Consider the following 13,888-nt stretch of genomic DNA (forward strand, 5'->3'; position numbering starts at 1 on the left):
AATTTATTTCATTTTGTCGCAAAGTGATGGAGATGAGGCCTCTCTGGCCGCAGAGAAAGTACATTATTGAGGAAAATGACAGAGGGAAAATGTGCAGCAACGTTCATGCATTTGGAAGCTTCATGGGAAGGCAGGCAGAGTAAGATCAAAGTCCACGAGAAGTAAATGACCATCTCATATCTGTAAAACATTCCTACTTTAACAGAAATTCAGGATAAATTAATCCAGAAAACCAACACTGATACTTCTCACTAAAAGAACACTCCTGATTTTTAAGTGAGTGAAAGGAAAAGTCAGACATTTTGGGAAAAATATACTTATTTGCATTGATACCACAAGAAGCCGGTTAGCTTAGCTTAGCATAAAGAAAACAGAGGAAAATAGAGGGAAACACGTAACCTGGCTCTGGCCAAATGAAACCAAATCTCACTAGAACAACAACTAACACATCATATCTTTCTGTTTCATCTGTTATAAAACCACAACTTCAGTTTTACACCGCAGCAGGTTTCTGGATTTTGCCGGTTGAAATGACGACTGCCACTAGCAGATTATAATACAGTACAAAGATGTGGGAGCATCTCATTTAGATTTTTCAATTCTATCGAATGGGACTTGTTTTCTAGTTTTTGCTAATTTTTTATGCCTCTTTGGCGGCGATAGCCGTGGCCGGAGGCATGTTTTTGGGTTTATCGATCGTTCGTTCGTCTCATTCTGAACTCAAAATCTCAGAAACACCTTGAGAGACTTTCTTGAAATTTGACGCAAACGTCCACTTGGACTCAAGGATGAACTGATTAGAATTTGGTGGTCAAAGGTCACTGTGACCTCAACTAGCACAGCACAGGCTTTCCTCCATCTCGTCCACTCTGCCTTTCACTTCTTGCATCATTCTGAATTTCGAGCGTCATCAAAATAACTTCACTGCAAACAACGTATTGGACGCTCCGAGCTAATTGTGATCCTGTGTGAGTTTCAGCTACAGCTCATAGAGAGGCATCTAAAAATGCCAGGAGAAAACAAAAGCGCCTGATTTTATGTAGCTATACTCTGTAAGAACCCGTCTTTACATAGTAATAAAGTACATTTGTACCTGTTGCCAATACATCTATAATATTTCATTTATCAGTTAAATAATGCATATTCACTGGAATCATACATATGTATCATATCATATCATATTGTGATAACTTCCATTCAGCCAAAAAATACACTTTATACCTTTTATTCAGTTCCTCCCAAGTATTCACTACATATATTATGAGCTGGTCAGACATGGATGTAAACTTGACTGGTTTTCCCCCAAAATAATATACATTACCAAGCAAAATTAACACTTTCTAATCCAAGTTTGGCTTCTTCTCCAAATCAAATAAAGAGCAGGACAGAGGCACAATTGTTATTCTAAACTCTAAAATATAAATATAATGACTCTTACACAGTGGACGTTCCTGTCCTGAACATGTATTTCTCTAATCTAACTTGTAACGCCCACATTGAACAATAATAATATAGTTAGCTAATGTCATGTCCCTTGCCTTTGGAAATAACACCATAGTAACGACATGCAGTTTACCTTAGAGCAGACAAACAGAACTCAATCCATTGCTTACTCTTTCACTCGTGTTTATAGTTTTGAGAAGTATATAAAAGAAAAACACACCACCCTCCTCTATCTATACAGAGTATTGCTCTTATTACAGCCCCACGCACACTGTTTCAACGGTTGCTGAGCTGTGATTGGATAATTGCTGCGAGTATTGTTTAAAAACAGTATAATAATCTGTGACACTTTAAATAAGATGTATGCATATTTATTTACATCACATTCACATTACAGTTAGTCATAATTACAATGTTACAGCATGACACTGCAATATATAAAAAGTGCTGCTGCAATATCAGTTCAGAATCACAGTCAACTTCTTCCGGACTTCCAGCTCTAGTTACACACGACACTAAGACAGAAAAACAAAACCGTTAACATGGTTCCCTTCCAGACCCAAAACCAACATTTTTTTTTTTATAAAATACAGAATTTAAATACCCCAAGAGGTGCTGAAATCTCAACAGTGCAAAGAACATTCAAAGCAGTTAATTGAACACAATTCATAAAAAGGTAGACATCTGCCTTAGTTTGATTGGTTTGAATGTCATTTTAGAACGATATTAAAACCATAACAGCCACAGAGTTTCATCAAACAGACCCGACCAACAAATGTAATTCAAGTACAATAATATGCTTATGATTCAACAGCTCTGGTTCAGTGGGAACAAAGGGAGTCATGAATACAATTCCTCTCAAACAAAAGCAAAGTGACATTAGAAACTCCAGATGTTTACAGACTTCCTCTGCCTGTGTTTTTAATGATATTGCACACTTAATAATTTAAATGAGTCAGTGACAAGAGATTATTTCGTAATATTGTCTTTTTTCTGCAGTGAAAATCAGCTTAAAAGCATCGTTAGTAACTGATTTAAATATGACCTATGCAGCTGACCTATACGATGTGGAAGAACAAAAGGGTAATAATAACATTGTACAAGGTGATTATTTATAGAAAAGCTTAACAAACTACCAGATCAGCACATGAACGCAGCATGAGTGACAGCTGAGTTCACCAAAACTGTGACAAGAAGGAGTAAAAAAAACAAATACAGAGGGATCCAGTGACGTTAAACGTCCTTCTCTTGCTCTCAGTCCAAGCTGAGAGCCCGTGCAGTGCGAGGTGCGTTGTTGCTCCACCTATCTGATGTTGATTAGCCCTGTGCCCCGTTGCCATGGCAGTCGTAGCCAAAGCTCAGAGCAGGTCAGGCAGTATGAGGCCCGGGGGTTTGGGCTCCACACAGTTAATCCAGAAATTGGCACAGCTGGCGTGGTACTGGTGGCCCCCGTACAGCAGCTTGAAGTTGTCTGTCTCCGAGTTGAATGCCTGTCAAGAGTGAAAGGTGAAATATTACACACCTGAATAGCAAGGACAATAAACCCATCTCTGCACACAGGAGGAAGAGGGGTAGATATGCAGGATATGGACAAGGAAGGAGACACTCTCTTATCCCTTTACCACTACTAACACACCACTGTGATTGATCAGCTGTTAATGCATGTTTCTTTGTGTGCACCATCCCTTTTTGAGTTTGAATACTAAAAATGGGCACCAATGTTCGTTTACAGCATGATTTACATCTTTTTTTTAATTTTTTTTTTAAGAGCAGCACTGTGGTACGTGACCCTGCTGTACACTTCAGCCAAGTTATGAATTTTAAAATAGGCCTCTGGCAAGAAAAGGATTTTACCACTCGTTCTCATTTGTTTAAAATGGCCTGCATACAATTGTATTTGAGTACTTATCCAAGGAAAAGAAGGCTAAAAAACATCAACTGCATATAAATAATACATAACCTCAAATAGGTACTGAGTGCAAATCTGTGTCACATCTCATTGATCACATCCAAAGATTCAACAATGTTTTCTGAAGAATCCTGTTATGTTTGAATTCAACGCACGAGGATAAAACATACTGTGACTCATTATAGCCGTTATTAACAGTCTCTTTGGTATTTCTGTGATTGTGGTAGAATAAATAAATGTTCACCATGTGACACTGAGAGAGACAAAGAGACCTGAGACGCCACAAAGGTACAGAGCAAGGCATCTCTTTGCACACTGTATAAGTGTTCAAGATTCAGTTTTCCACAGCTGAAGTGTGTGTGTTGAAGCTGCACACAGAATTGCATTGGTGTAGTTTTAATTACGAAACATGATTCTAATATTTAATTTAAAAAAAAACACTTAAATTGGCTTGCCAAGATGTCGGCGTTTTAACCTGAAATTATAGATCATCAACATTAAAAGACATCTTGATGCACGTTGCTTCGCTTCAGCCTGTTTGATCACGCCAGTTAAGACAGAGAAGCATCAAAGCATGAAGACCATCTCATGCAAGCATCACCTTGAGGCTGTGTGTCTACTTTTTATTATAAATGGGGAAAAAGAAATTGAAGAATTATCTGGAAAAAAATAATAACCCAAAGAAAATGAAATGTGTTGCATTTTCACTGGGCCCAGCTGCAGCACTGTGTGTGCAATCAGGAGATGCTAATGTGTGCGATGTGCAGTTTAAGAGTTTTGCATCCCTGGTGAAATACTGAAGCCCGGAGAGAGGAATGAGTCATGTGCAGTGAATCATAGCCTCCCACGCAGAAGGAGAGGGGAGACGCATGCAGAAAGCATAGAACTGCATACAAAATACAACACACCATTAAGTCAGATATGTCTCCACCTGCACAAGTGTAGTCTGCAGCACAGATGCTCCGCTGGATGAAAGGTTTTCTCACGCAAACTGAATGACACATTTCCACTCTGCCTTTTCTCACACGCTCACATTTCATGAGCAGAGCGCTTTCCTTTCTGAGCTCTTTTGTGCCCTGGCCTACTTGTTTCCACAAACCTGCACTTACGGCTGCCAAAGCTGGAAATGTTGGAGGGAGAGGATGCAAAATGAGAGGGTGATCACACAAAGACGCACTGTGATACCTCCTCCTTTCACTGCAGAGCCTTTCCCTCTCAAACCTGCACTTTTCCCTTCACTCTTTCACACTCCAACTCCTTCTTCTTAGACTTCACCTGTGTGGCAGTGAATGTTGGCCAATTTAGTCTGTTTTAACTAGACAGATGCTGCACACGATTAAGCCCTTTAGACAGGCAGCCATTGGTAACTCTACTCTGAGACAAGAATGAGAGTATTCATGCTTTCAAACAGCGACTCTACTAATTCACCTGACCTTTGTAGCTGCATGTAAAGGTTTGGGATTCAGAATGAGCCACTACCTGGTTAGATAATATCAAAATCTACCCTAAATCTACTATCTAGCTTTTCTATACTAAGACTTAAAAATAAATGAGGCATAGTTACCCTTAACCTCCTGTCAGTGTGTTTAGTCAGTGCCTGCAAGCACAAGAGGAGTCAGCATGTTGAGGCATATTCATGCAATGCCAAGAGCAAAGAAAAGTTAGTGTGCACAGAGTGAGCAGCAAGCAAACATTCAGATCAGCTGTTTCACCAGAACAGAGCTCATTTTCCCCAGTTTATCCAAGTTATTACCCTCAGGGCTCCCACACATTTTCTATCTCGGAATTCAAGAGATTTTGCCTAGATTGATCTAAAATATTGACTGACGTAACAGATCAGTGCAGTCTATCACAGTTGGGCCACTGTTGTTCATAGACAGAAATATACAAGCCGCCATTACAGCGACGGCACTTGTGATCTGTCCAGCAGACCCTATAGAAGAGGTTATATGTTGAAAATATGGGCGTCAAATGCCGTTAAAGTAAAGGTTACAATGTGGTACGACTGAGCAGGTAAAAGACAGAAATTCCACTTTTATGGAATGATATGTTCCCAATTTTAGGACATTTTGCATTTCTTCTGATGACAATGGAAGAAATCAATGGTGATTTAAAGGTAGCAAGTAATTCCTGATGGGTTTAATTAGCTAACATTACTCCACACAATCAGACAGAAGTGGTACGTTAATCTTAATTTTTCCAGACTAGTGCTTTGGGACTGAATAACTTCCACATTTGTTGGAGGGGGTCATTGCTGACCGTCATCAACACAAACGTCTCTGCTTTCACTCTCAGTGAAACTTCCACTACAGTAATGGCTGAGGCGGCACTCGAGACCATGACACATAAACCCACTGGTTTCATCTATAGCTTAGAAATATTCTTTACATGGAAAAATGGCAAAGATTTGTGTTGTGGTCTTTTTTCCAGACAGGCATTTTGTCAATTCCCAAACGTCTTCAACCTGGTATGTAATTTCCTTGACTTTCTTTAGCTGTGTAGGAACCCTGCTAACCCGAGGCACAGTACAGCATGCTGTGATAGAGATGGGCAACCAAAAAACAGATTTACAAACTAAAATTTTGAGGGGATGGGAACATTTGGAGAAATAAACCTTTTGGTTTGGATCCAAACTTCTGTTAGCACTGCTGTCATACATCCTCAAGTAAAAGCTATACAGAATAATCAATCCAAATCCTTGAGGCACTTCAGAAACCTGCATTAATATAAATAGCCAGAAATGCTAAATTATTCTACTTAAATTCCTTTCCAGTGCTCTCTGTAATTGCTCAAATTAGCATTTATCATTTAGCAGAAGTGCTGGAGCATCATTAGCTGAAAAGTATCACTCATGATAAGACTTATAACTGCTGCTGCCTTTGACTGACACACTAAGATGAGAAGTTGCTGCCGGGTGCCAATCCCTGCCTTCTGACCTGAAGAAGAAATAGTGACGACACAACAGTGGCATCCCAAAATGATTGCTCCAACAGCAACAAGGTGAGTCTGGGAACGTTTGAGGACAATTTCAGCTCTGACTGAAATTGACAAAATGATTTTTGGCATTATTTGCGTCAACAAATGGGATAAAAATTTCATAGAATCTTTTGAAAGATGAAAATTTACAGCACAAATGAAGCAGGAGCCATTAAGCTCATCTGCTGTCAAGCATTTTTCACATTTCTTTGATGCCACATCAACATCACCACCCTTCTGTACCTTTGGTTGAAAAACAAATCAGTACCTCTTCAGTTCACGGCAATGCAACAATCAGCGCCGTCTGCTGTAGCCAAAGCAGTTCTTTCACTTCATTATACTCTGAGGGGATGCTATTCTCCACTTGGCTTTTCTGCATTCTTACCAGTGTGGCTCTGCCAAAAATGTAATTAAAAGGGGGGTTATTAATCTCATGCTAGTGGCACAGAGACAAAATAAAACTGCATTAATTTCCAGCCTGCTTCTGTGCACACACGAGTGAGAGGTGAGAGAGTGTTTGTGTGTCGATTATCAGCTGTACTCCCTGCTTATGACTAATGTGTAAGGCACATCTGCTCGCGTCCTAGATGCCTCTCAGTCAGCCATATCTTGCCCGGACCATCCATCTGTTTCTGGCTGAGCAGCAGAGGGAACGCAAGAAACAATCAGCGCCACCATCCTGCCCTCTACACCGCAGGGTCCGAGAATACCATCAATGGCCTACGTCAATGAAAATCGCAGCCACCGTAGGCAAGGAGGTAGACATACAGCCATTCTGCACAGAGTGCCCCAGTCGGAGTTAATAGCTGGACAGTTATCAGAAACACCAATGGTTATTAGCTGAAAGTGGCGAGGTGAGCAGTTACCTCGAAGATGGAGGCGACAGAATAGAAAATGAAACCCTTCCAAGACAAAGCGACGACCTTTGTGACCTTGAAGAACCAATCCCAGAGTGCAAAAAGCCACCCTGAGGTGCCAAAGTGACAACTCTCCTCTCTCACTTATTTCAAGAGTGCACATCATTATCCTGAGACACTTTTTAGTCATCCCAGATGGGAATAACAATGACCTACATTGACCGTTTGCTAAACCCTACCTCCAAACGATGATTGTCCAATAGTGGCTTAGCAACTGTAACTAGGCACGTCAGGCCTGTCAAGCATTGGGTTTTTCTACATGTTGAAGTGGTGCGCATGGGGATCTGATAAGAGCAACAACCCGCATTTAAAGAGTTTGGATGGTGGTTTATTTCTTTCTAGCCTTTCCAAAACCATAGACGAGAGCAAAAGTGTGTCATGTAGTCGTTAGCATGTCAGGCTAACTAGCTTACCTACAGTGGTAAGCCAGCGATACTACTTCCAAGACCAAGGAGCATATCATTAACTTGCTTAGTTTGTGTTGTTACATGTTAAACTGATCCATAATGCTATAAGACTTTAGGCTAACCTTTGAGGCTCTGTTGTGCTTTTTACATTACATTCCAGCATATCCAGCACAACGATACTCAAGATAGAGTTACGTTAGCCAAACACATTGTGTAATCTGTAAGCTAAGCAGCCAAACAGAGTTATGTTAGAACTGAAATAAAAATTTGCTCTTTAATTTTTCTTAATCATACTTACAATACGAGGACTAACTCTAAATTGCAATTTTTTAAAATTTTATTTACAAGTCTGACTTTTTGTCTGGGACATGTAGCTTTAAAAAACATTCTTATCATGTATGTAAGCCATCAAACCATTGAGTTAGAAACACTACAAACTAGCTAACATAACTAGCTTAATTAGCTAGCTAACTACGGCTGATGAAATCTGCTAGTGACAGTTGTCATTTATGCAGACAAAATCGATGGTTTCAATGAATTTTGAGTGGTAAATCATCGTAAACTGCATTATGTGCCGTGCAAGAACGAAAAGCTAGACAGGCATAGCAACAGTAATGAAGAGGGGCCGGGCTTAGCAAACGGCCAATTGATCCACCTGTTAAAGTGTGATTTTGGCTACTTAGATGCCGTTATGTGTCAACTGTGGTATGCCTGTGAGAGAGGAGCAGTGGAGAGAAGTGAATCCTGTCACTTTGGCCCCCCGCCGGGCTCGACGGTAAGAGGAGAATAGGCCCCCCGAGGCCCCCAGTGGGAAAGAGTGGAATGAGATTTGGTTGACAGTAGACTGTCTCATACTCGTTTAAACAGACGTCCAATAGCGCTTTCTTCTTTGTTCTGCAAAATGTTTCAAAGTCAAAGAAATGTCAGTTGTTATCCGCTGTGGATGAGCACAACAACATTTATGTAAAAATGTATCCACTAACAGTTATTCTGTGTGTGTGTGTGTGTGAGTGTGGACAAACCTTGCTGCGAGCGTCGACGTTGAGCAAACACACCCCACAAGCCAACTCCTTGGCATTCTTGATGCCGTGCCTCAGAATACAGGAGGAGAAATCTAGAGAGCTTTCATCAGGCTACACACACACACGCACAAAAAACACACAAACACACAAATAAATATTACTTCCTGCCGCAGGGTAAAATGTAGTCATTTCTATTCTTATAATAACAGCAGTGAGAACAAGTCTGCTTACAGTAAACATCTCCAAGCAACATCAACTTTGCTTGACTTCAACTAAGTGGAGTAAAAAACAAACAGCAGCAGCATCTTTCTTCTACCTGCATGCTTCAATTAAACATTAGTTTTGTTTTCTCTCTCCCTCCTCGAGATACTGTTCCAGTTTTATCTTCTGCAGTGGAAAAAAAACAATATTCCTCCTCTGCTGGCTCTGTGGACGAGGACGGTCGTCCTTCTCTCTGTTTCTGCTTTACAGACAGCAGCTGACAGCTGGATAAATAAATCTATACAGTCCTTGTCATCCTTGTTGATCCGAACACCGGCCTATCAAAAGACTCCAGCTACATAGCAACCAAATCAATGAATCATCGATTTTAACCTAATTGATTGACAATGCTAACATTTCATTATGTCACTGGCAGCCTTTTTATTGCAAATTGAGCCACAATGCTCTATTATCATGCGTATTTGTGTACCTGCACTTGAAGAGTGTAAACATATCTGGGTGATAACAGAAGGCAGTAAAAGCAGCTGCATACATAAATCTGTGTATTTACTGCCTAACTGTCCTGTGCTCTGGCATATTTATATATTTTTGAGCATCTTACAGCGAGCTTGGCCAGCGACATGAAGCCCATGAGATTGTTCCACACTCGGCTGATGTCCTTCAGCAGCTGTTGTAGCTTCTCAGAGCACACGGCTGTCGCCTTGATACCCAGCTCAACACGCCTGGTGACGCGATACACTTCCACCACACCTGACAGAGAAAATACACAAACAAAAATCATGTTTTGTTTTTGTTCCATTTTCAAGAGGCACACATTGTGTTCAGTCCCTCGCTGTGACATGTTTGCCACTCACAGCTCATTGAAAGCAGAGAAACACAATAAGGTAGTAGGACATTGTCAGACCAGGCAGAGATAAGCCATCACAGCTCGTTTTAATCTTGTCCTCTCTGTCCCTCTGTCCTTCAGAGGGTGTAAGGCTACACACAGGGTTCTTTAACAGTCCTGGCCTGTTTATACGTGTGTGTGTGTGTGTGCGTGTGTGTGTGTGTGCGTGTGTGTGTGTGTGTGTGTGTGTGTGTGTGTGTGTGTGTGTGTGCGCGTGGGTGGTGTGCGATTCCTCACCCAGCAGGTACTCCATGCCCTGAGCAGACTGGATGACCTCTGTGCAGACAGAGGAGCTGCTGATGCCGTTCAGGATGTTGTTAGCTTTGGTGATGACCTTAATGTGGGAAGACAGAAAACCAGTTGTGAATTAATAAATATTCCAGCAGTATGCAAGACAGTGTGCGGGAGTGTGCAGAGACTTTTTAAACTTTTTTAAAGACACTTGTGTCTTGTTTTAAATCTAAATTGTAAAGGTATGTTTGCAGGGGTAAAGAAAAGTATTTGTACATGTACTTAGGCAGAACAGCAGGTTGAAAAACATTTCAGTGCCTTTTGGTTATCTTAATTACTCTACTACATTTGTATAGTCACTCTCACAATTAAGTCGCCATGGGACAGGTCACACGCAGGACACAAACAAATACAAACCTCCAGAGCATTTTCCAGACACCTTTGCCACTCGTATGCGTAGCGCTCGCTCTCCTGCAACAACACAGCACAAAATTATCTCAAATGAACACAAAGGCAAAACAGATCAGAGGAACACTTCTGTACTCTGTAGCCTTTAACAGTCGTGAGTGTTGAAATCTGGTGGTTAATAACAGCGCTAACATGTGGTGCAATTAAAGCTGGGCACTCCTCACCTCCACCTCCCCAGTCAAGTCCTTGTACTTGTCCCTGATGACAGGCAGGGCGGGCTTCTCACTCAGGGTGTTGGATCGGTCTCTGAAGGGTTGCTCTGGAGCCGGAGATGGGGGCGAACGCCCAATCTCCTTGTCGCCCAAACTGTGACTGCGTTTGTGGGAGCCTTGGGCAAAGACAGGAGAGAAGAGGGAGGTGAATGATGTTAGCGAGAACCACACTTTTCAGAAACCCATGGCGATGACTCATGTCGAGATATATATGCACCTGTTTGTTTGCAATTATTATACTTCCATTCTTTCGCGGATAATTCCTCCCGGACAAGGACAGCATGAGTAAATACTTAATTTGTGACAAACAATTACGTACAAAACAGAGGCACAAATATGCAGGTATGAATTATTCATAGGAACTCACAGACGGACAAATCCTGGCAGGGTAGCACAACAAACACATGCTAAACCCAGACTATTCCAGTGGGGCTGGCAGTTAGTGTGTGTGTGTGTGTGAGGGCTGTCCAGACACAGGTAATCTACCCCCCCCCCCCCAACTCCTCCACCACCCACAGAGACATGCGTCATCCTCCCCACAACCAAGAAGCCCCACCATGATCAGATTACTGTTCCACTGAGCGATGAGGAGTAAGTAAAGCCCTCTTCTTCACACAAATTAAATCCAGCACATGGAGATAAATCTATGGGGCAAATGGGCTTTTATCACAGTGCAGGAAACGCTAATAAATTATTCGTGGAACATGACACCAGCAAACAGCAATTAAAAAATGAACAGCCTTTCAGTGGATACGGTTAATTTCTGCTCATGGATTTGTTGGCCTCTGCTAATCCATCTCACCTGTCACTGCCATTAGAGCAGGGCTGGCATCTCAACACTGCCATCTAATGTCTGACACCTTTATTACACATCTGATGGGCCTAACAAGTGGGGGTGGGGAGGTAGAAGATGCTTGAGGAGAGTGTTTTTGCGCCATTTTAGGGCCAAGGGCTCACAGTTGGCCGGTAGAGTCACAGTCTTTATAGAAAACATGTAATGTCTGGTCACAAATTTGATATTAACGTCACATTATAGTGCTGACACAAATGAGTTCAGTGATTAGTTAATCCACAGAAAATCAGTTCAGGAACATTTTGATAATAAATCATCTAAAGATTTTATCAAGTAAAACATATTCCAGCTTCTCAAATGTGAGGATTTACTGCGTTGCTCTGTTTAATATCATTATAAACTGAGTAACAAATCAATTTGAAGACATAATCTTGGGTTCCGGTAAATTGTTTGAGGCATTTTTCAATGTTATTTACAAACAACTGCAATAATGGTCATTTTCATTCTCAATTAATCTGCCAATTATTCTCATGATTAATTGATTGGTTTATAAAATGTCAGACAATAGTAAAGACTACCAATCGAATGTTCCCAGAATCCAAGGTGACGACAGATAAATGAATGACGAAAACATTTTTAGTTGTATTCTGTCACATACAGTAGGATCAACGTGATGATTGTGACTCACCTTGAACAGACAAGTCAAAGGTTGCCAGTTCGTTCTTGATCATCTCCTCACTGGACTTGACTTTGGTCTGAGCGCTGGCTTTGAGGAAGTCAGACTTGCCAAACTTTGGCTTGTCCCCCTGGAAGGCTCCAAACTCATCAGAGGTCTCGCTTTGGTTTCCCTCGGAGCCCACCTCAGCGGTGGCGGCGGGTGAGTCAGACTTTTCAGAAACGGTACTTGCAAAGTCCCCAAAGTCATCCTCATCATCGACGGCGCCCTGGTCGCCGGAGCCAAAATCAGCAAAGGCTTCAAACTTGTCATCTGTGGACGAGCCATCCTCGGTGGGGAAGGAGGTGGCGATATTTGCTACGGAGCTGTTTGTGATGTTTTCGGAGCTGCCGAAGGTCAGCTCCTTCCTCTGTGCTGGCGCTAAAGATGGAAGGGAAGCTCCTTCCAAGCCCTGCGGCTTTCTGACCTCACCGGGCAGACATTCCTCTCGGTCTGACCAGTCATAGCTGGACAGGGTGCTGAGGGCCGACGTCCCAAAGGGGTCAAATTTCATGTCGTCTCCTTCTGTAATGACAACACAGACATACCAGTGGTTCCTACGAATAGCACAGATGCTGTCATGATCAGCGGTAGATTAATGAGCCTGGATGAGGGACTGAGATTTCTGTTGGATTATCACTTTGTCACTTATCTACAGTTCAAGCGATATATCTTTTCTTCTAATGGGAATTAGGTCTTGAGAAAAACTAAATCGAAAATGAATCTTTAAGGGTCGGTTCACCTAAATTACAAAACATTTTCTCACTTACCTCTAGTGGCATCTATCCATGCAGGTAGTTTTCATTTTATTTGCCCAGGTTTTGATATATCTGTCTAACATTTATGCCTCCAGGTCAGTACAATGGAGGTAAATGAAATGTTGTTTGTGGTACTCACAGGTTTGAAAATTACATCAAAAAACATAACAACAATGTCCTGGGTTAGCCTGGATGATGCACACACCTCACTGTGGACAGTTTTCATTGAAACAACTTTCAACAAAAGAAATAGTCCCAATGAAAACAGTCCTCTGTGGATTATCCAGAGAAATGTAATTTTTCATTTTTCACCACAAATGAAAGTCCATTCACCTCGTTTGCAATTGGATGGAGGCTAAAATCTTTCAGATATCTCAAGACATGTGCAGATAAAACCTGAACTATCTACTACGTGGCCAGACACCACTATAGAGAACTTTACTGGCATCCTGTCACCTATTCTGCATAGTCAATAGTGGCAAGAATGAAATTATATGTATTGTAAAAAGACCCACTCCCATACATAGTCAATCACATACATCGTAATTCAGCACATTTATGATGCTGACTACGTCATGATAATACTAGCACCTGACTAATTCTTGTTGTTGAAACAGTAATAATACCTACTATGTTGCAAAAATACATCCTCTCACCCACATTTTTGAGAGTTCTGTTAAATAAATGATGTTGCCAAGGGTAAACAAGTTGTTTTGATGTCTGAGCTGAATCATGTTTATGAGATGAACATTAATGCCACCATTTTACTGAAACACAACAAACACGGCTTTTGTTTTTATGTAGTGGGCAATTCCTCTATTCTGGTTACGTGATAACACTTCACGCTGTTCTCATTGGTGACAAACAGCCTTTAACAATAACAGGGGTTGATCTCTTTATACTAAATGCAACCTGTAGGATTTTGACGC

General features: G+C 41.4%; 1 protein-coding gene across 1 annotated transcript in view; it reads right to left on the reverse strand.

Moving 5' to 3' along the window:
• Positions 1 to 1,798: 1,798 nt before the first annotated feature.
• synrg (synergin, gamma) overlaps positions 1,799 to 13,888 on the reverse strand; it is a 30,281-nt gene continuing 18,191 nt past the window's right edge. The window contains 8 exon segments of the mRNA XM_070905443.1: positions 1,799 to 2,933; positions 6,670 to 6,708; positions 8,675 to 8,785; positions 9,498 to 9,646; positions 10,020 to 10,116; positions 10,431 to 10,484; positions 10,646 to 10,809; positions 12,175 to 12,726. Coding sequence (XP_070761544.1) covers positions 2,802 to 2,933; positions 6,670 to 6,708; positions 8,675 to 8,785; positions 9,498 to 9,646; positions 10,020 to 10,116; positions 10,431 to 10,484; positions 10,646 to 10,809; positions 12,175 to 12,726 — 1,298 coding nt within the window. The 3' untranslated portion in view covers positions 1,799 to 2,801.

Source organism: Enoplosus armatus, chromosome 5 (assembly GCF_043641665.1).
Source record: "Enoplosus armatus isolate fEnoArm2 chromosome 5, fEnoArm2.hap1, whole genome shotgun sequence".
Classification (NCBI taxonomy): domain Eukaryota; kingdom Metazoa; phylum Chordata; class Actinopteri; order Centrarchiformes; family Enoplosidae; genus Enoplosus; species Enoplosus armatus.